Source organism: Hippocampus zosterae, unplaced genomic scaffold (assembly GCF_025434085.1).
Source record: "Hippocampus zosterae strain Florida unplaced genomic scaffold, ASM2543408v3 HiC_scaffold_361, whole genome shotgun sequence".
Taxonomy (NCBI): domain Eukaryota; kingdom Metazoa; phylum Chordata; class Actinopteri; order Syngnathiformes; family Syngnathidae; genus Hippocampus; species Hippocampus zosterae.
In genome coordinates, this window is record NW_026262903.1 from 1 (window position 1) to 25,360 (window position 25,360).

General features: G+C 57.3%; 3 protein-coding genes across 3 annotated transcripts; all 3 read right to left on the minus strand.

The window, feature by feature from the left end:
* Positions 1–6,628: 6,628 nt before the first annotated feature.
* Positions 6,629–6,970, minus strand: LOC127595010 (adenine phosphoribosyltransferase-like). Its single transcript, XM_052056733.1, has one exon. It carries the CDS (start codon positions 6,968–6,970, stop codon positions 6,629–6,631), a length of 342 nt encoding a protein of 113 aa, XP_051912693.1.
* Positions 6,971–8,194: 1,224 nt separating this feature from the next.
* On the minus strand, positions 8,195–9,190 carry LOC127595011 (uncharacterized). The gene is given in 2 exon segments (XM_052056734.1): positions 8,195–8,407; positions 8,552–9,190. Coding segments are annotated over 2 exon segments (852 nt in total).
* A 7,748-nt stretch (positions 9,191–16,938) lies between these two features.
* LOC127595012 (uncharacterized) lies at positions 16,939–17,958 on the minus strand. The gene has a single exon (XM_052056735.1). It carries the CDS (start codon positions 17,956–17,958, stop codon positions 16,939–16,941), a length of 1,020 nt encoding a protein of 339 aa, XP_051912695.1.
* Positions 17,959–25,360: the final 7,402 nt, after the last annotated feature.

Here is a 25,360-nt window from a genome sequence, read left to right on the forward strand (position 1 = left end):
AACCCCAGGCCCTTGGACTTGAGCCCTGACACTCCGCTGAATCGAATTCTACTTCCACCAGGGCGGGATCAGCCAAGCACTCGCCTCCGTTCTGAACCAGGCGATCACTGTGGCCGGGATCATGGCGCAGGGAGAGTGGGCTGGCGACAGGTTTTTTCGAGTATTATTTGGAAACTCAATCGATTCGAAGTTTGGCCTGACGCTGGTCGAGCGAGAAGTAGAGAAGGCTTTCGAGCTGGCCCAGCGAACGAAGAAAACCTTGCACAGTGCCACCTTCGACGTCTACGATCAGCGTGCCAGCAATTAATAGATCGGTGTGGAGCGAGTGCCTGACCAGCCAGAACAATCAGCCATCCAGCAGCCCCCCAAAGAAAAGCCGCGATAGTCCTTCAAGACTTTCTATTTCATGCTTTCGAACATAAAGAAATAGTGCAAGGATGACTTCTCGTGCTACTTGGAGCAGAAGTCTCCGAATTCCAAGAAGCAATACTTTGCCAACTCTGCGCTGCTCGAGTTCGGCAACCAGCCCGAGCTGAACCACTTCCGGGACTATGTGAAGAAGAACAGGCGGATGCTCAGTGACTACTGTTTCAACGGGGTTGTCATGTGCGGCATCCCCACCGGTAAAATCATCATCAAGAATCTCAGCCTTGAGTTTGTCAGGACTCTCTAAAAGAATCTGCAGGACAAGGTCTACTACACGGTGGCGATCATCGTTGAGGCCGACTGCTGTCTGATCGACGACCAGGTGCCCCGCAGCCTTGAGCTGTTCGACTACCTGGTGGCGCTGGACGAGTAGAAGCGGGCCTACGCTGTGCGCGGCAGCAAGCTCAAGTTCATCATCGACACTAAATGATCATTCACATCACTGAGGCCTCACCACCGTCTTCTTTTCGACCATCGAGCTGCCTGCGACCTGGTACACCTACCTCGTTCAGGATCTCGAAGGCCACGAGACTGCCTTGTGGCAGGCTGTGGCCTGCTGCCGGGCTGAACACCAATCTGCTCTAGTAGCGGGTCGGGCAGTGGATCTCCTCGCCCATGGCGCGGCTGATCAGTGCGGTAGAAATAGACTGCCAGTGGCTTCATGAGGGTCTTGCCGGCCGTCATCTGGCAGTAGACCAGCTCAACCAGGCCTACGAACTGTTCGTAGGAAAGCCCTTCCCTTACCTGCGGCAGCACTCTGTGAAGTTCTCTCTAGGTCAGGGGCAAATCAAGCAACCGCTTCAGGGCCGCGATGAAAGCCGGTCGGTCAAGTGGCTGCAGTCCGTGTGCGCTTCTGTAATTTTGGTAGAGCAGTGCGAGGGCAGGCTTGCAAAAAGTCTCGAATTAGAGGAGGGAAAAATGATCGTGCTCCTAGAGGCTGTCGTGGTCGAGTGCTTTCAGGGCCGGGGGCAGGGTTGCCACAGAGTCGTAGTTTCGGATGGGCTGCAGCGAGGACCGCACTCGGATCTGGAGGATCTTGGTCTGCCTTGACTCCTGAGAGTCTCTGCTCTTGCGAGTGATCTTGCTCAGGTTGAGAAGTCCTGAATTTCCTCTGGATATGGTAGACTTGTCTTGGAAAGAACATTTATGCAGGCTGTGCTCCTGACTGTCCATCGACAGAACGTGATGCGAACTCACCTTCGTAAGAGGCGGCAGGGATTTTAGGCTGCCTGCTTGGATTGAGGTCGAGGTCAGCGTCAGCTGTGCCTTCTGGGCTGATGATTGACTGACCTGCACTTTCGATCTTGGCACTGCCTTGATTTTGCTCTGCTGGATTAGACCGCTCTTGGGCTCTACGTGATTCTGCAGCTGAAGGGCAGCCTTTCTGTAGATCGGTTGGAACGTCCCTTCAAAGAACTGGATCCTCCTCAAAAGCTGGTCTTTGGCAGGCCGGCTAAGAATTCTGACCAGGGCCAGATTGAAAAACAAGTCCTGTGGCTCTATTTCATTTTCGAACCAGCAGTAGTGCAGAGGGTTGTTCCTAAGATGCCTGATGATGCAGTCGTTGGCGTGATCCCTGCCGGCCCTGACCGACCGCAGGGCTGACATGATCTTCGCATGCCTCTCGAGCTCGAGGAGTGAGAACTATTTGCGCTCGAGGTTGCTGGCCACCACCGAAATCAGATGCAGGACTGGGGTGGCAGCCCTGCTGAAGTTGAAAGACTCAGTCACGGTGAGTGCAGTGTTGAAAATGCGGCTTTCGGAGATCAGACTAAGCATGCACTCCACCATTACAGCCTTTTAAAGGAACATACCTCTCGCCTTGCTGAGTTTGTCAGCCAGTCTGAGTAGCAGTGCGGTCTCAGCCTTCTGGTCGAAAAAGGCGATCGCTCGAAGAATCAGCAGTGCTTGTTTTGCGGAACAGCCGTGTTAAAGAAAGCTCAGCAGCCTTTCCTAGCTGATGTTGCTTTTGAGGGCCTTAGAAAGCAATGGCCTTTGCTCATAACTACGAGATAGGGTGACCAGCTGCTGCCAGAGCAAAGGCTTGCCCTCCAAGTACTCGGCAAGCCCTGGGATCGCCCTGGAATAGACACCTTCAAGTAGAATCTCTGCATAGTCAGACCGATCAGAATAGAGGGCGACGGCCAGATTGTCTAGCACTAGCTCTGAATCCTCGCCTTCGAGGACTGCCAGGGAATCGGTCCAGAACCTGAAAAGGGGCAGGTCATCGACCTGTGTCTCGAGGGAGCCGAGGAAAAGGGCCTTGCTGCGGAGGAGGGTGACCTGTCAGGGGATTTACTGAGTCGGAGGGGGACAATCCCCGGGCCACTGCCTCTGCGGACAGCCGCTCGAGCCTGGACTCCTGGGCCTTCAGGTAATCAAATTTCATAATTGTCATCAACACACTGAACTTTTTAGGGCCCTCTTCTCGAGGTACTCGCGCTTTATGTGGCTGGAGAACAGGCTCAGGTCCTGCTTTGTGAGGCCCTTGCCTATCTGCTCCCGCAGCCCCCGCAGCAGCCGCAGAGAAAGCACCAGCACCGTGCAGCCCGTGCTCGCCCTGCAGAACTCGAAGCTGGTTATCGTCTCCTGCTTGAAGAACTCCTCATCGCAAAACAGCGCCTAGCCCAGCATATCTCCCGGCCTGACAAAGTACTCATAGCGTTCAAGAATGTGTGAGACCTGCAGCCTGCCGAACAGCACCACTGCGACCCCCGCGAGCTCGCTGGTGCGCTTGTACAGGAACTGGCCTCGGCGGAGGGAGCGTACTTCCCCTCGCCGCAGCATCTGCATGGTCAGGTTCTCTGGAAGTTTGCGGAAAAGGGGGATGTGGGAGGTCAGCTGCTGGCAGAGGGCCAGCAGGCTGTCGTAGGTGCGGAGGGAGGGAACCGGCAGGCTCTGGATCGCCTGCTTGAGGTCTTTCTTTTCCTTCGAGAGTGTCAGGGCCCGCCTTTTGGAGCTTCGATTCTTGCAGGATTTGCCATCTTTGCTGATTTCGGTAGTTATTCGGTCAGCCCGAGGCTGCAGAGAACTCTCGTGCTTGTTCTTGACGGAGACGGGCTGCCACATGGATTTGGCGTGGTGACTGGGCTGGGAGGTGGGCAAGCTGGACTCGTCCAAGCGCCTGCGACACCGGTTCGGCTTGAAATCCTCAATATCGAGTTTAAACAGCTCCCTCTTTTCGATGAGCCTTCGCAAAGGGGCTCTATTCATCTAACTACGAATAATCACACCGTTATCAGCACTTTGTCATCGACCTTGAAGACAGTGAATTGCTGCCCCTCTCCAGCAGCCAGCTCGATCGAGCCCCCTTGCTCCTGCGCCTGCCAGCCCAGCTCTCTGGCCATGCAAGCAATCCCTGCCTAGTGGGCCAGCTCCTCCAGAAACAAGACGCACAGCCTGCCCGCCTCTAGTGTGAAGTCAAGCTGGCAGGCCAGCATCTCCTCGTCAAAGCAGTCCTGCTTCGCAGTTTCCAGAAACTGAATGAACTTCAGTGCCTGGAATTGGTTGTGCCTTTTTGAAAGGTCTTCACCAGTAGGCCAAGCAGCTTTTTGTCCCCATCGCCTCGAGTCGCACACTTGACCATGCCGAGAGCGATTGCCTGGAAGAGCTGGTGCTCGTGCTTTTTTACGACGTAGCATTGTCTGCCCTTGTAGATAATTGGCTATGGTTCAAGCACAGACGTGCCTTCCTCGAGGCTACCCACACATTCGTCCACCATGTCCGAGTCGAATTCGTATGCCTTGATCACTTTCGATTTCAGCAGCATTTTTTGTGTGGGCTGCTCCTAGTCATTTGACTCGAGACCCGAAGTGGCTGGCCTCACGATGCTGGGAGCCATGCTTTCCCTCAGCTTTTTGGATTTTCCGAGGGTGCGTGTTTGTTGAGTGGTGGTTGATGTTCTTAGTCTTTAGTGTACTGCCGTTCTGAGTATGTCCATTCTCATTTCGAGCAGTCCATCGCACTTGCTATAATTGACCTCCACTCCGAGTGAGACAAGCAGCTCCCGCAGGTAGTCATTGAACCTCGCCTCAAGACGCCTCCCTTCCGACCCCGCTTCTGCCTCCTTTCGAGCCTCCGCAAGCTAATTCTCCAGTCTGGCAATAGTGCCTTGATAGCTGGCCTCCACTTTGTCAAGACAAAGCTTAAAGCTTTCGTAAACAAGCCCTAACGGCTCCGCCCTGTGCTTGAACGTGCTGGCGGATTAGCTTAATTCACGCAGAGGCCAATCGGCCTTCGTGGTCACAGTTCTCTGCTCGTCCTTGATGCTCTTAACCTCCTTCAGGATGCTTTCCCCGAGCTTTCGGTTGTCAAGCAGCAGTCGCTCGAGACAGAGAGTGGAATCACTTGATTATTTGCACTGGGCCTGGATGACCTTGTGCATTGACAGGTAGTGGTGCTCCAGCCGCTAGACCATCCCCAACAGTCCTGGCTCGCTGGATTCTACTTTTCGTTTTGTTATTTTCTTCATTTTTGTTATATATTCATGTAAATCCAAAGGACTGGAATTTGCCATGTGCTCCAGCAGATCCGTGAAGGTCCGACCTGCCACGTCCTATAACAAATCCGGGATTTGCAGAAGCCTGTTCCCCTATTCTCCTGGCAAGTCGTGGTCGGGATCATACTTCTGCTGGTGCTGCTTCTGGCGCTCACAAGAAAGGACAGCCGGAACGTGATCTACATCGTGGGTGACCGGGGGGCTGGCAAGACCGAATTCTTATACACTCTGGCTTCAGGCTCATCCTGTAGAAAGTGCCCCTCGGCCAAGAACAACTGGTCCACGGTGCGGCTCAAGGACAGGCAGATCAAGGCCATCGACGTCGCAGGGCAACGGTATCTGAAACTATAGTTTTTGAAGGACATCGGGCAGGCCAAGGGTATCGTGCTGGTTGTCGACTCCGAGAATCGAGCCAAGGCGGCAGCCTCAGGAGAGTGGCTGTACTCGATCCTCTGCCAGAAGCAATTTCAGAGCAACAAGCCGCACCTCGCGGTCCTGCTCAACTCCAAGAGCGGTAGCACCCTCTCCCAGAAGGAGTATTAGGCCCTGGTGTCCGACGAGATGGAAAAGATCAGAAAAGACCGCCGGGCGATGCCATCCGAAATCGAGGGGGAGAGCGATCCTTTCGTCCGGCAGGCGGGCGCCATCCACGTGGGCAGGCTGGGGGTGCGAGTACTGGGAGGGTTCATGCCCGGCGAGGAGAGCACCGCCCGTGCGGTGGTGGAGTGGATGGTATGAATTATATGGGCGCATGTTGTTGCAAAAGGAGAGAAAGAGGCACTGATGAGATTCCCTTGCACACGCTAACCGGGATATTCCTCGAGCTGCCTGAACTGAAAGCCGCGCAATAATTCGCGAGCATCCTCAAGCTCGCCCCCGAGGATATCGACTAGCCCGGCAAGCTGGCGGCCCAGCTGGACCAGCACATCAGCACGGTGGCCGCGCTCAGGGAAAACCTGGAGGACAGCAGCAGCATGGTCAGCCAAAGCTGGAACTCATACTTTTCTGTGCATCGGAAATACATAGCGGTCAGTCTGCAATTTGTGAGGGGACGTGGAAAGGCCAGCCTCTTCGTGGTAGATCGCAGCAGCAACGCCAGGATCCGCTTAGACGAAAAGCAGAGGGGCTTTAGGCTCGCCTTTGACGAGCCTGCCGAAATGCTGGCCATCAAGCTGGACGATGAAACCAAGAGCTTCAGCCTGGACTAGTTCGGCAACGAAGTCTCGGAAAAAACGCTGTTCTTTCCGAGCATCCTCAAGCCGGACATCCATCTGAAGCTGCGCGTGCAGTACATGAGCAGTCTGAACTCCTCGAAGAAGTGGGCGGTCAAGGAATGCGCGGTCTGCGAGAGTGTGCTCAGCAAGGCCAGGCGGATGCTGTAGCACAGCCTGAGCCGGGAAGGCCGGGCCTCGGCCTCGCTCTGCGGCAGCATCCTCTCCGAACTCCGACCCAGCAAGTACTACGGGAAGGCCTTGGTCAGCTGATTTTGAGTATTCAAGCATCATGTCACTTTTTGTCTCTGAGCTACGGGAACAGCACCTTCAGTTCACCGTAATCGTGCAGCTTTGCAGCCCCGCCCATCCCGATGTCTATCAGCAGGCTGATCGCCTGCACCTTGGCCCCCGCCTGCCGCAGCAGGGTCAGCGCGCCAGCCATGGTCCCTCCCGTGGCCAGCAGGTCATCGCAGACGATCACCTAGTCGCCCTATTTGAGCACGCCCTCCTGCATCTCGATGCAGTCCTTACCGTACTCCAGCTCGTATTCCACACTGATGACCTTGCCCGGCAGCTTCCCCTTTTTCCTGAGAGGTATGAACCCCATCCCTAGTTTCATCGCCAGCGGCACACCCAGCAGGAACCCTCTGGACTCGAGCCCGACCACGTAGGAGGCCTTCACGCCTGCCAGCGATTCGGCCAGGTGGGCCACGCAGGCGGTGAGGCACTCGTGCGAGGCGAGGAGCGGCATCATGTCGAAGAACATGACGCCCTTCTTGGGGAAGTCAGGGTAGGCCTTGACCCGGTCCTGCAGCTCCTTCTTGGCGAGCATACAATGTATCAATGATGGATTAGGCAGGAACCCGCGCTGACCGATGGCCATTGTAATTAAATGGGCACCGAGGAGAGCAGCCGGGAACTGGCCCTCCAGGAGAAGGACTGGCAGCTGATCAAGCAGGAACGGTTCTACAGGCTGCTTAGGAACCGTCTCAAGGGGCATCAGATTGAGGAGCATCTCAACACCTACACCAGCCAGCTCGAGCTCCTCCAGAACAAGGCCCTGCTGGACAAGCGCACCAAGGCCCAGAGCTACCGGCATGTCCAGCTGCTGGGCTACCGCGAGTGCAAAGACGATGAAAGTCCATGCTCGACCTATCGCTCGCTTCGGGTCTACATAGAACGCATCTGCACGCGGCTGTCAACTCACCCGCCCGTTTCTGAGCAGGCCGCCCTTTCACTCTTCACGGAAGCCTTCAAGGGCTACCAGTAACTCTTCAAGCATGACCCGTACAGGCCCGAATTCGAGGTGACCGACCGGATGATGGGATTCGACGGGGAGGGGCAGCTGAAGGTGTGGGTGAGCGAGGACTTCGCGAAACCGCGGTTCGAGGAGCACAACGAGCAGCGGGTGGACGAGCAGGCGTTCATCGGCAAGCTCATCCGCATTTTTATTTCCCATTCGCAATCCGGGAGAATTCCCATCCTCGAGAATCTCAAAAAGCCATACAGCTTCAGCAGACTCGGCCACCTCCTCGGCCAGGACACCGACCGCTCCTACCTCAACACCGAGCCCTCCGAGGGGTCCAGGCGCGACCCTCCCCTTTCCTACCAGCTGCCTCTCCAGTTCAAGCGCCAGTCTCCCACGAAGCCGCGCCTCAAAAACAGCCCCACCAGCTAATTCCTGAACACCAGCCACGACTTCCTGAACCAATCGATGGAGGTGCCCCGGGCTTAGAAAGATGTCGAGGAAGATCTCGATTTCAGCTTCATCCTGGACTACCGGGAAAAGTACGGGCAGGCCTTCAGGAAGGAAAGGGTAGGCCGCAGGAGGAGGCACGATGTCGGGGGCGGAATGCTGGGCTAGTTCAAGCCGGTGGCTTTCACGGAGTACAAAACTAGATAGCCTGTCAGGCAGAGAGAAGAGCCGGTTCGGACGGTGTTCGCGCCCACGTACGCCACCGAGCCAAGAGCGCTGCCTTAGCCAATCCGGCCCCACGCCAAGAGCACGATTATGTTGCCCCGGCTACGGATTCCGCGGGACTGATAATGAAGATGCTCACTTCTGCTCCTGCTTGAGCTTGGCCAGGATGTCCGGCAGCTTGCCTGACTCTGCCAGGATCTTCAGGGACTAGATGATGAACGGCGTGTAGTTGTGCCTCCGCCGCTCGTTCTCGCGCTGGCTGCGCGCCCGCTGCTGCAGCTCTTCCGCCTTTTCCTCCTGCAGCTGCACCAGCCGTTCTTGCAGGATAGCCGCCGTGTCCTCAGAGCACTCTCCCGCGATTTCCTGGATGCCTCTGGCTTCAAGCTCCTGAATGGCCAGATTGTCGGGCTCCCTTTTCTTCAGGGCGTAGAGGAGCCGCCCCTCAAGCTAGGCGATGCTCGACTTGAGCCCATCCAAGCGACAATCGGTTACCGCCAGCAGATTGAACCTGATTTCTTTGGCCTCATAAAAGCTTATTCGCTTCTGGATGGCAGCCGCGGCCACCACGGTCCAGTCTTCCCCGGCAGGCCCGATGACGATAGGCCCCTTCTGGAGCCCGTCAAGTTCGTAGACCATGCCCTTGAAGGGCAGGTAGGAGATGAAGTGATAGACGTCCTCCTTCTTGCCACTGGAGCGCTTATCCCGCTATATAAAGATACCTTGTTCTGCGAAGGAGTTGTGGTGATCCCGTAGGAACTGGCTGTTGCCGATTGCCAGGCCCTTCATCTCTGCGTCGAAGTCGCCTGCGAATTCCTTGAAGTTGCGCAGCTCGGGGCCGAGGTCTGCGGAGGGCAGGTTGAGCAAGACTGCCAGGATGGCCTGCGTGGCGCAGGCGTTCTGGACCACCTGTCTGGCGAAGAACAGCGAGCTGTCGTAGCTGTCCAGGCACTCTCTCGGCTCTTTGGGGCGACTCCACTTGAACAAGAAGACCAGGCCGTGGACAGCCTGCTGGGCGAGGGTGGCGGGGTCGGTGGCGTACAACTCCTTGAACTCCAGCCCCTTCACTCCAAACCGCTCGATCAGCTCGGTGAAGACCGCCGGGTCTGACTCGATCGTGCACCACTCGTCCATCAGGATTTAAGACTGCGCGTGATAATATCCGATGAGCAGCAGGAGGCCTGCGCACGGGCAGTCTTTCCGAGTGTTCAAGCATCGGTCGCTGGACCTGCAGGTCGAGCTGAGCAGCAACCGCGAGTTCGTCCAAAACTACAGCCGGCGGCTTCAGGACTGGGCTAAGTCGTAGACAACCAGGCGGGCGAAATAACAGATACCTCGCAAAAAACTGAAAATCACGAAACTGCCCATCCCCGTACGCCCGACTGCCAGGCTGCCCACCCTCAAGAGCATCAAGTTCGAGGACCTGGCCACTGCGATTTACCAATTTTAGCAGATCCGCACATAGGGGTGGGTTCCTGCCGCCCGGGAGTGCGCTGCTATGGTGTATATAAAGGAACGCCGCAAGTTGTACCTGATCGGCGGGCTAGGCCCTGCTCCGCTCGGCGAGGTGGCCGAGTATGACGGGCGAAGGTGGACTCGGCATACCTACCAGCTGTTCGAGTCAGGGTGCGTCTCATAGCACAGCGTGGCAGTCAGCGGTTCCTTGTTCTACGTGACGGGAGGGTTCAACTACCACGACAACACTCGCAACACTAGCAACAACCCCACCCTCCGATTCGATGTCCAATCGAGGTCGGTGGGAAGCCTGGCCCCGCTGACAATCGTCCGGCAGCAGCACTGCTCGATGGTGCTCGGGGGACGGCTGGTCGTCTACGGCGGAGTTAATTTGGTAGGGGAGTTTGTGGAGGATGTGGAATGTCTTGGCTTGGAGGGGGAGTGCAGCTGGGAGACTGTGGGGGTGAAGGTCCGGCGGGCTGGACTGACCGCGGTTGTGGTCGAGTCCGAGGAGTACGGGCTTGCCTTCGGAGGGTATGCCTACCGAAGATTCAACTGCACAAACGAACTGACCTACTTCAAGCTTTTTCGGCATCGGCTCCTGGCGACCCCCCTGCTGACCAAAGGAACTCCTCCCTGCCCAAGGTTCAAACACGTAATGGCCCTCAACGAGCGCAGAAAGAAAATGTTCGTAAGCGGGGGGCGAGACGAGCGAGGCCAGCATTTTGTGGACTGCTTCGTGGTTGAACTGGGAAGCTGGGAGTGGGTCGGTGTGGAGGTCAGGGAGGGTGCGGGGCCGGTGCAGTGCCACTGCGGAGACGTGTATAACGGCAGGTTGGTGGTGTTTGGGGGTTACGACTCCAGCCTCAGGATGACCGGACAGCTGTTCAGCCTGCAACTGGCAGACCCCTGATTTTATATGCGGATCGCAAGACACATCCACTTTTTCGTGGACCTCTCTCGCCGCAAGACCCCAACCCCAACCCCAACCCAACCCCAACCCCAACCCCAACCCCAACCCCAACCCCAACCCCAACCCCAACCCCAACCCCAACCCACCGCCTCAGTGCTGCACGACGTCGTGGTGGAGGTTGGGGAATGACTTGATAATGGATGACAGTCAGGTGCGACCAGCGTCGTTGCGGGAAATCGAGGGCCTGTGCATGGAGATGGTGCGGAAGCGCAAGGGCTGCAGCCGTGGCCGCATCCTGGTCTCTCGGAATTAACGCTCGAGGTCCTGCACGCAGTAACTGCTCTTTTGGTTGGTTATGCGCTTGTAGATGCGGTTGTTCTCGAGAGTGATTTCCTCGACCCTGCGCTTCCGGCGGACGTGGTTCAGGGAGCCCGAGCGGCGGTTGCCTGGCTCCCGCCGGGCGCCGTTGACGATGCTGCTGATCTTTTCGAAGAGGATGCGGTTCTCGCGCTCGACCTCGGTGTACTTGCCCTCGAGCAGCAGGCGTTTTTTCGGGTTTTCGATGCAAAGCGCCCGGTACTTGTCGCTGTCTTCGGACTGGGGCTTCGGAAAGGCGGCCTCCTTCTTGCGGCGCTCGTGGTGGTGGGTCTGGTGCAGCAGCTCGTAATTGGCGAGCACCGTGTTGCCCAGCATCATCCGGGTGTTGTTCATTATATTCTGTACTTCATTTCTTTTTGGGTCCTTTCCGCTCCTTCTCTCGCGGCTAGAAATTCAGCAGGCTGTTCACCATCCCGAACGACTGCTGCGTGCTGAAGCTGCGCTCGTTGCACAGTCCCCGCTCCAGCGCCTCCTTGCTCCCCGGCAGCCGGCTGCCCACCCGCTTTATTTCCGCCTGCTCGGCCGCCGTCACCGGGCATTCCTCCAGCATTGGCCTCATCCAGCCACTCGTCTTGTTCAGTCTGCTAGCCTTAAACAGCTGGCTGCAAGTTTCCTGGAGTATCGAATGGCTGCTGCCCTGCCTGACCTTCTTCTCACGCGAATAGAAGGTGTGTGAAGTGCTGCAGCGCATGTCCCCGTGCCTTCCTTTGAGTGTCAGGTAAGATTGCATCCTGTTCTTGGTGAAAGACTTGAAATCATTGCGTTGGCAGCTCGCCCGCCTGTAGAACACGGCCTCTCTTCTTTTGGCGGCCTGCTTGTCGTCTTCCTCACGAGGGGATGAGGGGGGCTGCCAAGTAGTCAACTTTCGAGTGTAGAAGTGGCCAGCCATCGTAGAGGGCGCAGTGCTCTGGCTGCGCAGTTCTTCCTTCTCCATCTCGTACCTCCGCAGCAGGCGGCCTGGGTCCTTCAAAGTCTCGCATTCCTACGAAACCAGGTTAATTTTCATGGAAGAACGGCCAAGGAACTGGGTCCTTATTCGCCGGTAGTTGTTAAAGAACAGCTGGCCAAGACGGATCTGGTCGGCGGCCGAGTACATCGTCAGAAACCGCAGCCGCTCCACGAGGTACTGCCTGCACTTCCGTTCAATCGGGGTGCCATCATCGAGCAAGCCATCAAGCCGCCTAAGTTCAGCCACCATGGGGGCCAGCATCGGCTGCCTGGCCACCAGCTCCTTAAACTCCGAATAATCCATTGCGAAACTGATTTGATTTGGTGTGATGAAGCGTTATGAGTCCAGCGGGGGCCGGAGGGACGGCGCCAGCTCCAGCTCTGTCTGGCAGAAGAATATTGAGAGGATCAACAATATCAAGCGATCCCAGCGAGAGCCTTTGCGCAGGATCGACCAGCTCAGGCACACCCCTGCCAGCCAGCAGCAATCCCGGTCCGGCCGGGTCAGACGCCTGTTCAAGACCCAGCCCAGCGAGCCCGCCCCCCAAGTCGAGCGAGGGCTGAAACCCTCGTTCAAGAAGAAAACCGTGCAGGACAACCTAAACGTCTTCGCGTGCATCCTGCGCAAGAAATTCAAGGGCCGCACCTATGAACACGAGGAGGAGCGGTTCAACTCGATCATCGCGAGCATGGCCGGCCACCGCCAGCTCTCGACGCTGTGCTGATAACTCGAGCATCCATGTCATTCGGGCAGGTCGATCTCTAGTTCCTCTGGCAGGCCGGTCTGCCCGCCGGTCCGCGGCCTGAGCACACTGACCATGACCGAGCCCAGCACGAACCAGCAGAGTCCGATTTCACAGTTCGCTCTGCGCAGCATGAAGGCGGCCAGCACTTCGTCCGTCCAGGGCATTTCTCTCAACTTGATTTGGAAATGCCCGACGATGCCCGCCGCATACCAAATGATCGCCCGACGCCTGCACTCCTTCGAGTAGCACCCGTCGTCCAGTCTGCTGGCAGTCTTGTAGACCTCCTCGTCGGAGGGCAGGCCCGCAAAGAACCTGTTTGCGAAGACCTGCTTGAGATCGTGGATGTAGCCAATCACCTTCGAAATCGACTCGTTGTCTCGGAAGTGGCCGGTATAGATGTCAAACTCGTCTTCGATTGAGAACAGCCGCTTGAGCCGGGCGATGTAGAACGAGTAGTCCTGCTGCACCTCGATTGCTTTCTCAATCTCTTATTTCGATACGGGCGAGTCCTGCAGGACTGACAGGTCGGCTACTCGAAAGAACTCGTAGGGGCGGGGCTCCAGCCAGTGGGTGCCCGCGATGACCTTCTCCTGGGCCACCGCCTCTCGGTAGAGAAAGCCCAGCACTGACTTAGACTCATAAGAGGGAAGATCCTTCTTCTCGAAGAAATCCGGGTACTCCTTGAGGTTGGTCTTGATGTCGTCCTTCTCTTCCAGGAAGCCGGTCTTCGGGAAGTCAACTGCCATGGCGTGGTCCTCTGCCAGCTTCAGGGCGTCGGGGTCCTTGGCCAGCAGCGGCGACAGGTCCGATATCACAAGGTGGCTGTTGTCGATTTTGCCCAGCGTGTCGTAGTTCATGTAGGTGATGAAGAAATCCATGATCTTTTCGGTAGTCGCTGGCTCCGTGGGGTCGGATGGCTTCTTGCCGTCGTATTCCATCGGAGGGTGTGGCTCTGGCGGGATCAGTTTCCGGTTCCAGCTGATGAAGAACATGTCTCCGTCCAGGTCGCTGCCGCTGATCTGGGCCGTGAGGGGCAAGGGGCCTTTGCTCGGGAAGAAGACCACGTTGTGGCAGTTCGCGAATACGTGCTCCTTGCGGCTCGACATCTTGCGCCACCGATTTAGTCTAGGAGAGTTGTACTCATGGAAATTTTAGATCCTCTTTATAACCGTCTCCTTGGATACTGCCCTCACGATCCGGAAGTCGCCGGGGTGGAGGCACGGGTTCCTGGTGATGATGACCTTTTCAGCCTACAAGACGAAGTGCTAGTTGGTCTCGATTTCCTCCATGCTTCGGTTCATACTCACAAAGATCTCGTTTTCGCCCAGGATGCCGTACTCGTCCAGCACGCCGATCAGCCTGGCAGACTCGTCGGGCACGAAATTCGATTTGCGGCGGAGAGTCTCCATGCCCTTCTTCTTAATGGACCGCAACACTCCCTCCAAGAAGGGCTCCTCACCCAGCTGCACGCCGAGGTTGACCATGGCACGAATCAGGTCCTCCACCGGAGAGATCTTGAAGATGCCATCTCCAATCTCGACGCTGTTGTTCTTGAATATGGAGCAGTCCTTGAAAGTAGCCTCTTTGATGGACGCCACATATTGCTGCTGACAGGCGAGGATGTTCTAGGTGGACACGCCCAGGCTGGCCAGCAGCAGCAGGATCTGCCTGTTGACGTAGCCCTTGTGGAAGCGGTTGTACTCCAGGATGTCCAGTTCGGTCCGGGCGTGCTCGTGCCGGCAGTCGTACTTGATCATGCTGCGCCTCAGCACCAGCGAGTTCTGCTCGAGCGTGGGGTCGAGCATCAGCACGCCCTTGGCCCCACGGTACCGCACTTGAATCGCACACACTCCAGACACCTTCAGATCATTCTCCACGTAGCGCAGAACATCGGAAGAGACCATACCGATCCCATCGCTGAACTCCTTGCCATTCGCGGCTTTCAAGTCCTCGGCCACGTACACCTTGAAGTCGCCCTGCAGCCGGAACCGCAGCGAGGAGGAGAAGCACTGGCCTATGCGCGCGGCCTTCTTGGCGGGGATGGTCAGCTGCTTGATCTTGAACTCATACGGGGTGGTGGTGCCGTCGGGGAGCATGAGCCTGAACTCGTTGACGATCGAGTCCCTGTCGAACACTCCTAGATAGTTGAGGATCTGGTCTCGCTTGAGCCTGCTTGTCTCGCAGACATACCACATCGACGACTTCCGCAGCTGCGAAGGCGACCACCCCAGGAACTCGAAGGTGCGGCGGTTTAGCCGCACCTGCCTGATCCTGGACCGGAAAAACATCATCGTGATGAATTTCTTGCGGCCCATGATTTTCCCACCCTCGTCGTCCTCGACCACCAGCCGCAGGAAGTTATCCGCGTCCTCGAAGTACTCGCGGATGAGGCGGTTGGTTAGTTCAGGCTGTTTGTACTCGAAGATGAAGCCGCTGGGGGTCAGCTTGACCCGCCGGATCCTGGCTATCGAAGTGCCCCTCCCCCGCAGCTCACTGAGGCTGCCGCGCTTGGCCTGCTCCAGCTCCTTGTCCAGCCGCTGCATCGACACCTCACCGTGCTCGAGGGCGATCCGGTCCAGACAGTTCTTCAGGGCTGGCATAAACGCGAAGTTCTTCTCGATGAGGGTCACGAACTCCCCCATTTCGGCGGCCCGGATCTTGCCGTGGTTCAGGAACATCAGGATCATCTCGTAGATCTCTGAGAAGACTGGGTTCTTCGGCTGGTTCAGCAGCTCGTACAGGCCCCGCGAGGGGATGGGCAGGTTGTCCGCACTCAGCGGGATATGCCGGCCGAGCTGGCGAGAGACCCGCCGGATCATGAACCGCTAGAGCTGTTCATCCAGGCGGGCGCGGTCTGCAGGCCGCTCGAACCTGATCCCGAGCACGCTGTTGCGCAGGATGAAGATGCGGTTGAAGTCGTCGTCGTCCAGATCGGAGTTGTAGACCAGCGGGAAGTTGGGCAACCTTTCCCACGTATTGATCGTGGCGGGGTCGCAGATCGCGTACTTCTTCTGGTTGGGCCGCCTCTCCTGGAAGTTGTAGTAGTAGAAGAAAGTAGGCGGGCCGTTCATCTTCAGGTAGAGGCAGTCGTCGGCCACCAAGGTATGCTCCAGCGAGTGGAAGGGCAGTTCCACCTTGAGAAAGTAGTTGCTAAACAGTTCGGTGACGAGGGTGATGCGGCCTTTGTTGTAAGCCGGACTGGTCGATATAGCTCTTGAGCAATGGGCATCCCCTCTGGAATCTCGTTGGTGAACTCGTCTCGCAACAGCTTGTTCAGCTGTGAGGTGCTGAAATAGTGCTCGAAGTCCAGATTTGGTGAGGATTCCTAAAAGATGCCGAGTTTCCAGCTGCCCAGGTCCGTGAACTCATGGCTGCTGAGCTTGAACTGCCGGTCCTCAGGGGGCATGGTAAGCCGCAGATCCACCTCCTCCACCTCAGAGCCCGCCTCGCAAGTCTCGACCACCACGAAAAACTCCTGGCCGCGGTACTTGCCAACGAGGGCTAGCTGCCGGCTCTGGCGCCTGAGGGTGATGGTGATGTCACTAGGGATTTGATTGTCTCTGCCCCGTAGAACACGAGAAAGGTCACATCAAAGGCCTTAATCTTGGTGAGGCCCTTGTCGACGTAGCTCGGCTTGAACAGCTCCAGGTCGGGCACCTGCCAGTCCCATTTCCGCTTGGCGCTGTTGAGCACCAGGGTCTCGAGCAACTTCTCGGTCCTGATGAACTCGGATTTGAGCTTGCTCTCTGAAGACTCTTCGAGCATCTCAGAGGACGGCTGTAGTGACTGTTCGGTCTCTGGCCCCACGTGGCGGATGAAGTTGCCTCGGTCCAGGATCGGCAGCACTGTGTTCCTGATGAAAGGGTTGTCCAGGAAGTTGTTGAAGTCTTGGTGCTCGGTCAGCATGCCGCTCTACTTCGGCCACCTGCTCGTCGACCAGCTTCAGTTTGAGGAGTCTGACCTCTACCCGCGGTAGCAGCTTGCCCAGCACCTCGCAGAGCCCACGGCCCAGGTCTTCGAGCAACAGCCCCGCGAAGGTGACCTTGCGGTTGGTGGCCACGTTGTAGACCTGCTGGCGGTATCCGGTCGGGTGATCCGCAGTGTCCATTATTTATGCAAGCCATTCACTACCCTCGATATTTAACTATTTAGCATGCTCAACTCGTGTTGCCCCAGCGCGCAGGATGACGGCCTGCTGGAGGCAGCACTGCGCGACGAGAAGGCCCGGCTCATCAACATCATCCAGGACATCCAACTGGAACGTCACCGCCTGGCCGCGGAGTTTGAGCGGAGGCGGGTCAGTGCGGAGCAAGTCCTGGTCGAGCAGGAGGACCGGCTGCTGCGGCTGGTGCATCGGCTCGACAAATGAAGACATTCGCTTAGTGCCAGTCTATAGTCTTTTAGCTTTTCAATAATATTGTGGAGAGATGGTTATCGCATGATCATTCCGCTTCCTTGCGCTCTTCGTCCTCGGAGTCGGGGACAGCCTCCGTCTCGTCCTCCTCCTCCTCTTCGCGGATGGCGTAGATCTTCTTATCCTCGACCGCCTCCTCGTCATCCACGAACAGCGAGGCGTCGAACTCGAAGAGGGCCTTTCCAGAAAGCATATGCTGCTTGCCGTGGCGAGCCTTCTTCTCCTCCTCCTTGCGGACGGCGGCCTCCTCCTCCTGCCTGCGCAGACGCTTCTCCTCCTTCCAGCGCATGAAGCGCTCAAGGGTGACCGGCGTACCCGTCCCCGCGGACATCTCCTCCCGCAGCATATCGATCTCAGCCTCAACGGCAAGCCCAGACACCTCCTTCTTCTTGAGGACGGTCCTGATGGAGTAGCCTGGGGGCAGGCAATGGCGGTAGTGACAGGTCAGCCCGTTGGGGCACATCCAGCTCCAGTTGTACTTCTTCTTTTCCACCGCCTCGATGAAAAACTTGCAGACGATCTCAGTGGGTTTTTGCTTGTTGTAGGATCTGCTTTTCTCGTCGATGAGCTTGAGCAGCTTATCCTCGTCGAAGTAGACGTCGTCCTCGCCGTTCATCAGCAGCTGCGTGCGTTGGTCGATGTGCAGGTCCATGTCCTTGCCCTTCTTTATGCTCAGGTCGTGGGAGTACTTGCAATTCTTGCCTTTGTTGCACAGGCCCTGCTTGAAGTACGGGCAGACCCTGGTCTTGGGGTCCGCGTCGTCGTCGGAAGAGTCGAAGTCGTCGGAGTCGCTGTCGTGGGCCTCCTGCTTGACCGTCCGGAACATGGTTTCGAGGAGGGCCTGCTCCTGCTCCTCCTTCTTCTTATTCTTCTTGCGCTCGAACTCCTCGCTCTCGATCTTGGCTATGGACTCACCCTTGTGCTTGACGGTGTGCTCGACGCCCTTGATGTACTTCTGGACCACCTTGCTCTTGTTCTTGTTCTTGAGCCCGAAGGTCAGGTCCTCGATCACCTTCTCCTGCTGCTTCTTCTCTGCTTTCTTTGGCATTCTAGAATCTACACGATTTATGATCACAGCAGCACGCATTCCTCCACCAGCACCACCCCGCACACCACTCGCCCCTCCACCCACGCCCTCCGCCCCCGCCACTCCTCCGCCTGTTCAGGCCCGTCCACTCCCCGGCTCGCCACTGCCACTCTCGCCCCGCCGGTGCCTCGATCGCCAGCTTCAGAGTCGGGGAATTTTTGGTCTTTTGGCTATCCTTTACAGGCACCGCCACATTCATACAGGCGAGTATCACCACTGGCCCACTGACCCTCTCTCCTCCGCCTCGGGCAGTCCTGCCATCCGGCCCACTTCAAGAGCAGAGGCGATTGCTTCGCATGCCTGCGTACCAGCTGCATTGTGGGCAGGGCAGGGTCCACCAGCTGGCTAAGCTCGGGCAGTGGCAACGACAGCCTCTCAGACAAAGCCTGCATGATTCAAATGCAAATGTTCCTGCTGATATTGCAATCATGCCAAGCTGTAAGGGTCCTGCCAGTCGAGCTGCCTGCTATTTTCACGCATCGCCTGCTGCGGGGGCAGACTGCCATTAGCTTTAGGCAAGGGGCCTGCATTCTGACCGACCTCAACACCGGTGCCCGTGAGGCTTGCCCCTTCCCACATGACCGATTGGTCCAGCTCGACGCTGACGGACAGGGCCGGATCTTCACTATAAACCAGTTCAACTTTTGCAAGCCATTGACTTGAACGGCCCCTACAAAACTCTATTCAGCCTGCAAATCTAATACCGGTATACTTGGCTTCATCTCCGCTACATCAACAGCAGTCTGCTTCTGCTGCTCTCACAAGACACACTGGTCTACGTGGACACCGTTCGCAGAGTCGTCTCAACCCACCGGCCGAGGAATGCATCACCTGCAAAGTGAATGTCCGTCTGTGGAACGGCACTGAGGCGACAGTTACACAGCCCTCGCAGGGATACAGGTAAGTGACTGCGAGTGCGGGGAACGTAGGGCTGTCGAATTCCATCCCTCAGTCCAGGTGATGGTCCGGCCCGACTCCTTGATGATCGAGAACAGCGGAAGGACGTTCCACGCCATGTTCACAAGCGGAATGGTCTACCCCATGATGCTTCTACTGGGCAGATACGGATATCCGGCTCTCACTCTAGCGCCTCTAAGCTTCCCCTTCAAAGGTAACGACATTCCTTTGCTTTGCAGCCCTAACGCCTTCATCATCCTTACGGAGCCTCTCTCCATCCTGCCACTGACCGCTATCAAAGGGGGCTCGCTCCTGCCCCTGGGCTTTGGAACCACCATACTCAAGCTGTAAACCGGGCTGTTGTTTGTCGGCCGTGATGGGGAAGCCGTCCTGCTCGAGGAGGGTGACTAATCCTGCGACTACGACCAGGCCCACGGCTAATGCCATTTCGGGATTGTCAGGTGCAACGAAGGGTACAACCTGCCGGCCTGTGCAGCCCCGATCTGTCCAGACTCGGGGTGTTATTATAACCCTGCGGCATTGCACGCCTCTGCCTGCATCATGTGCAGCGGACACGGCAGCTGCACTCCAACCGGACAGTGCTAGTGCGACCAGGGCTTCGAAGGGCCAGGCTGCGGGATCGTCAAGGTTGACTGCGACAAGGGGCGGTAGATAATCGACTCGTCTATAAGCCAGTGCCGGTGCGAAGGGCCAAACATCGCCGGCCAGTCCTGCAACACCGAGTTGTGTCTGAACGACTGCATGGGCCAAGGCACTTGCTCAGGAGGGGATTGCAAGTGCAATGGCAAGACAGAAGGCGCCGACTGCAGCATCATCAACCTCTTGATCACTCAGTGATATTCATCTGACAGGCTGGTGCGCAGCTGGTGCATTCCAGCAGCACGCGGTCCAGCTCGGCCTGCAGCTGCCGGTTGGTCGCCAGCACGGCCTGGTAGTCCAGGTTGGCCTGCAGCTGCTGCTTGAGGCGCGAGTGGGCGGCTTGATGTCCGACAGCTGCAGGATTTTGAGGACGGACTCGTCGGGGTCGGGGGCGGGTGAAGGCGCGGTGGAGGTGGTCGTACTCGTAGGGCGAGAGGTCGAGGTCTGCGGGCTGGATGAAGCGGGGCATAATTCAAATAAAAATATCGGCCTAAAACCGAATTATTATATCATCTTAAAACATGCCGGTGTCTTTCTGCATCAGCATCCGTCCACAGAGGCAGAGTTCATCTGCCTGGAGGGAGAGTGCCGGGACATGCTGTGCAGGGAGTGCCGGGAACTCCACAGCAAGTGGCACGAGACGGTTTCGATCGAGGGGCTGGCCACGCAGCTGGGGGAGCAGCTGCGCGCCCAGCTGTCGGAAATCAACTTCTTCCGGAAGGCGATGGACAACATCAACCTGCGCATGCAGGAGCTCAGCCGCAGGCTCAAGTCCCTTCCTGGATTCAGAAAGGGTCGAGATTAATAGTATTGTCAGGGCTGGCCTCGATAACTGCCATAACTACCTCATCACCGAACTCAGGAACAAGATCGACTACCTCCGCAACACCCGAGGTCTTCCTCGGACTCAGCGAGCAGGTCGACCGCCACATCGCCGCCCTCCGCGGGCAGTCGCCCAGCTGTCGGTGTCCTTCCGGCCCGAACTGATCCCGCAGGTCGAGCAGCTGACCCTCACCTCGCACAGCATCACCGAGGAATGCAACCTCTTCAACAACTACTCGATCATCTTCAAAAACCCCGAAATCATGAGAAGTGACCCCGGTTACAAGGCCCTTAGCGAAAACCTCAGCCAGATGTACTCCTTTGATTACCACACTTGATGTTATTTCCTTCTCTCGTGCTCGCCGCCGCTGCCGTGCCCTGCCAGCCCAATAGCTTTGGCATCTGTCTCTGCTCCTCTGCCGAGTTCTACCTGGCCCAACAGTGCTACCCCTGCGACCCTCCCTGCGAAACCTGCCTTTCAGCCGCTAGTACTTGCACCTCCTGTGCAGCCGGCTCCTACCTGACTCCGCTGAGACCTGCGCTCTTTGCGTCGCACCATGCCTTTTATGTAAATCACAGCTGGCCTGCGATTCCTGTCAGCCCGGCTTCTTCATTGCAGGGGTCTCCTGCTCCCCCTGCCTAAGAAGCGAGTGCGCCACCTGCAACAGTGACGAAACCTGCACCGGCTGCCTGGCAGGCTCCTACCTGCAGGGCGGAGACTGCCACAGCTGCCGGCAGCCGTGCACTATATGCACCGACTTTTCTACTTGCGTCTCATGTCCAGTCAACTTCTATCTGACGGGGTTTGCCAAGCCTGCCGCTGGGAGTGCGATAGCTGCAGTGCCTGGAATGCATGTCTAGGGTGTTCGACCACCTCGGCCTTCCTGGACGCGGGGCAGGGCAACTGCAGGTCCTGCGAAATTCCCTGCTTGACCTGCCAGTCTCAAAGAGCATGCTTGTCCTGCCTCCCCGGGTTCTACCTCAGCTCATCCGCCTGTCAGGGCTGCCCCTAGCCTGTGTAACTTGCTCCTCAGCCACGTCATGTTCAGCCTGTGAATCAGCCCGCTACAGGATCCAAGGTGGCCTTTGTGTGCTTTGCAGTGCCAAACTGCCTTGCCTGCGCAACAGGCCCCTGCAGCAATTGCAGAGCGGGCTACTTTATCGACAGCACTGGAGCTTGCGCCCTTTGCGGGGGGGCATGCCTGGCCTGCCAATCCCAGACAACCTGCACTGCCTGCGCGGCCCCTAGCGTGCTGGACAGCGGATCCTGCCAGCACTGCTCGCTCGGCTGCTCCTCTTGCGACCCAGTCTCAACCTGCCTGCAGTGCCATCCAGGACTATTCCTACAAACAAGCGTCTGCACTCTCTGCTCGGGAAACTGTCTGACCTGCTCCTCTTCCACAGCCTGTCTGTCCTGTCTGGCACTCGCGCACCTGTCTCTCAGCGCAGGCAGCTGTGTCGACTGCAGGGCTTCACTGCCTGGCTGCCTCACTTGCTCAGGATGACCTGTGGTAGCTGTAGGGGCGGTTACTATCTGGTTTCCGGGGCCTGCACTGCCTGTGCTAGCGGATGCTACAACTGCTCGAGCAGTGGGTGCACCGATTGTCCTAGAGGCTTTTTTCTGGATTTATCTGTCTGTTCGCCCTGCAGTAATATCCATTAGGCGTGTCTGACCTGTTAGAGCACGACCTGCACCGCCTGTCGTGCAGAATTTACATTGCAGGCCGGCACCTGCACGAGCTGCCTGTCTGATTGCACGCAAGGCCTGACCTCCTGCTGGACACGGTTTTTCGCTGGGACGTTAGTATGCGAGCCTTGTCCTTCCCCTTGCGAAACCTGCACAAGTCTAGCTATATGCCAGTCCTGCAGCTCAGGTTTTATCTGGCCCCGGACAACTCATGCACTCACTGTCCTGGGTCATGCCGACCTGCTCCTCCCCGACCTCCTGCGACTCGTGCATCACTGGCTACGGGCTCGATGCAGGCGCCTGCTCGATCTGCCCGCAGGGTGCATGACCTGCACAGACCCTACCACCTGCCGATTCTGCTCCTCAGCTTCCTACTACCTCGACTCTACCACATGCCAGCGTTGTGTCCTTCCTGCCTGACTTGCGCCTCAAGCACGACCTGCAATTCCTGCCTGGCCAGACACTATCTCATCTCAGGCGGCTGCACGGCCTGCCCCGAGGGCTGCACTGCCTGCTCCTCAGCCGCCTGCACCGCCTGCTCCAGCGGCTTTCTTCTGCAGTCCTCTGCCTGCGTAACCTGCGCCTCGCTGGCAATGGACTGCCCAAACTCTTCAGGCTGCATTCCTTCATTTTTTCTGGACTCTGGATCCTGCTCGGCCTGCCCTGACACTTGCTCGACCTGCAGTTCGGGGGGTGCATGTACCGCCTGTATCTCTACTCTGTACTTTCTGCCGCCAACTGCCAGCGCTGTCCCGCGAGTGTCTGGAATGCAGATCTCTGTATTCATGCACTTTGTGCATCACCCACTCGTGCTGTTCTCAGGGGAATGCAGGTTGTGCCCGGTTCAATGCGCAAGTTGCGTGTCGACGGGCTGCACATCCTGCAAGAATCAGAATTTCACTCTGTCGACAAGCGGGGATTGTCTACAGTGCTCCTCTCTGATGGAGTCCTGCATGACCTGCTCCTCCTAGACAGCCTGCCTAACCTGCCAAGCATCCTTCTTCCTGTAGAACAGCGCATGCAGCTCCTGTCCTGAGTACTGCCTGTCTTGCATTTCAATATCAGCCTGCTTCTCTTGCACGCCTCTCTATATTCTGTCAAATGGGGTATGCCAGCCCTGTGATCACTCGGCTATCGACAACTGCGTGGAGTGCAGTGCTTCGGGTCTCTGCTCTCACTGCGACAGCAGGCTGGGCAAGCTGGCATCGGGACAGTGCGGGGACTGTCCTTACAACTGCTCTGTCTGCAGCACGTCCCCGGCCTGCACTTCCACGGCCTGTCTGGCCTGCGATAACCACCTACACACTTCAGGACAGCCAGTGCAAGAACTGTACTTAGCTAATATAATCCTGCCTGACCTGCGAGTCAACCACGCACTGCATTGTCTGTTCCTCTCAATATTACGTCTCTGTGGACGGCTCTTGCCAGCAGTGCTCCTTGCAGTGCACTTCATGCCTGGACAGCAGCCTCTGCCTTACCTGCACCTCCCGCTACTACACCACGGCTAGACCAACCACCAATGCTCCAGCTGCAACAACCTACTTTCGTTCTGCTTATAGTGCACCAACGAAGTGTGTCTGAATTGCATTGCGACTCACGCTCTGAATGCCTCGACCTGCGACCTCTGCAACAACTTTCTGCCCTACTGCCGGACCTGTGCAAGCACTAGCGTCTGCTATAGCTGCAACCAGACCGACTACAAGATTTACGGGAGATAGTGTGTGTTCTGCCCCAAATAGGTATGCTTAAGCTGCGACCACCCTTCGGAATGCTACTCGTGCATAGTAGACTACCGAGAGTACCAGAACGACTGCCTGCCCTGTGCCATCAGGACTGCGACCAGTGCCACTTACCCGAGCAGTGCTTCAAGTGCTTTTAGTACTTCTTCCTCTATGAGAACCGCTGTGTGCCATGCTTCGTGGACACTGCGCAGCTGGCTGCCACGAGAACAATGTTTGTGTTACGTGCGACCCGGGAACGATCTACAGCCGGGGCATCTGCACCATCTGTAACATCGAACGCTGCAAAAACTGGCCTGTACACAACTACTGCTGGAGTGCCACGACCAATACTTCCCGATCGACAACGTCTGCGTCTAGTGCCGGAGTCCATGCCTCAAGTGCTCCAGCGAGAACCACTGCTAACTCTGCGAGGGAGACCTGCAGCTGCACGAAGGCAGATGTATCACCTGCAGAATCCCGTACTGCGTGATCTGCTCTGCCGATTCAGTCTGCCAGGCCTGTAGGCACTCCTACTTGCTAGAGGACAACCAGTGCCTGCTGCAGTGCGGGGTGGCCTATTTCTCGTCGGACCAGGCCTCCTGTACACCCTGCGGGTGGCTCTGTCTGACCTGCACCTCCCCACCGCCTGCAGCAACTGCAGCCGCGTGGTCAACCTTCACGAGGGAGCTTGTCTCGAAGAGTGCCCCTCAGGGTACTTTGCCGACTAGGGGGTCTGCCTCGCCTGCAAAGGCAAATGCCCAACCCCCTCAATCGCCCTGTCCTTCGCCTAAGTGAGAAGGGAATAGGACTTCGTGGGGATTAAAATCCGCATAAACGGAGTGTTCCGAAGCAGTGAGGAGCAGGGCATCATCGAAAACCGACTGCTGACCATTACCTACGTGGCAGACGGCCTGCCTATCAACGCCACCAGCATCAAGATCGCAGACGGGTTCATCTCGATCATCATCCCGATCGAGCCCCGAGTGCGGGAAAGCGGCCAGTCACCGCCGCCAAGATCAATATCCTCAAGGATGAGTTCTACGGGGTCGTCACCTTCTCCAACCAAGAGCTGGCCATCGAGCCTAACTGCCAGGTCTGCTTGACTCAGAACGCCATTTCAGAGGAAGAATTCGAAGGGATCCCTTCTGTGACCCGGTTTTATGGTCAGACCGTGGTAGGCTACGTGGCGCTGGTCCTGGTGGTTGTTGTGTTCACATTCGGCCATGGGTCGATGACCGTCCCCTTCGCCCTGCAGACGGTCTTCTTTATGATGCTGGCCTCAGACAGCAGATTCAGCATCCCCCTTCGCAACCAAGTGTTTGGGCTGGGCTCGATGATGCTCGGCTTCCAGAGCTTCTTCCACGAGGTGCTTCCGGTGGTCAGTGGCACAGTCAACATCGGCGAAGGCAGGCGGGGTCAGCATCTTCTAGTTCAGCGGGATGGCCATCTTCCTCAACGCCCTCACTCTGCGATCTCATGTTGCGCCTGGATTGTCTTCGCCTTGGGCAAGATGGCTACAAACCCCTTCAACGTGATCTCGGAACGAACAGCTCTCGACTGCCACGTTCTCAGACTG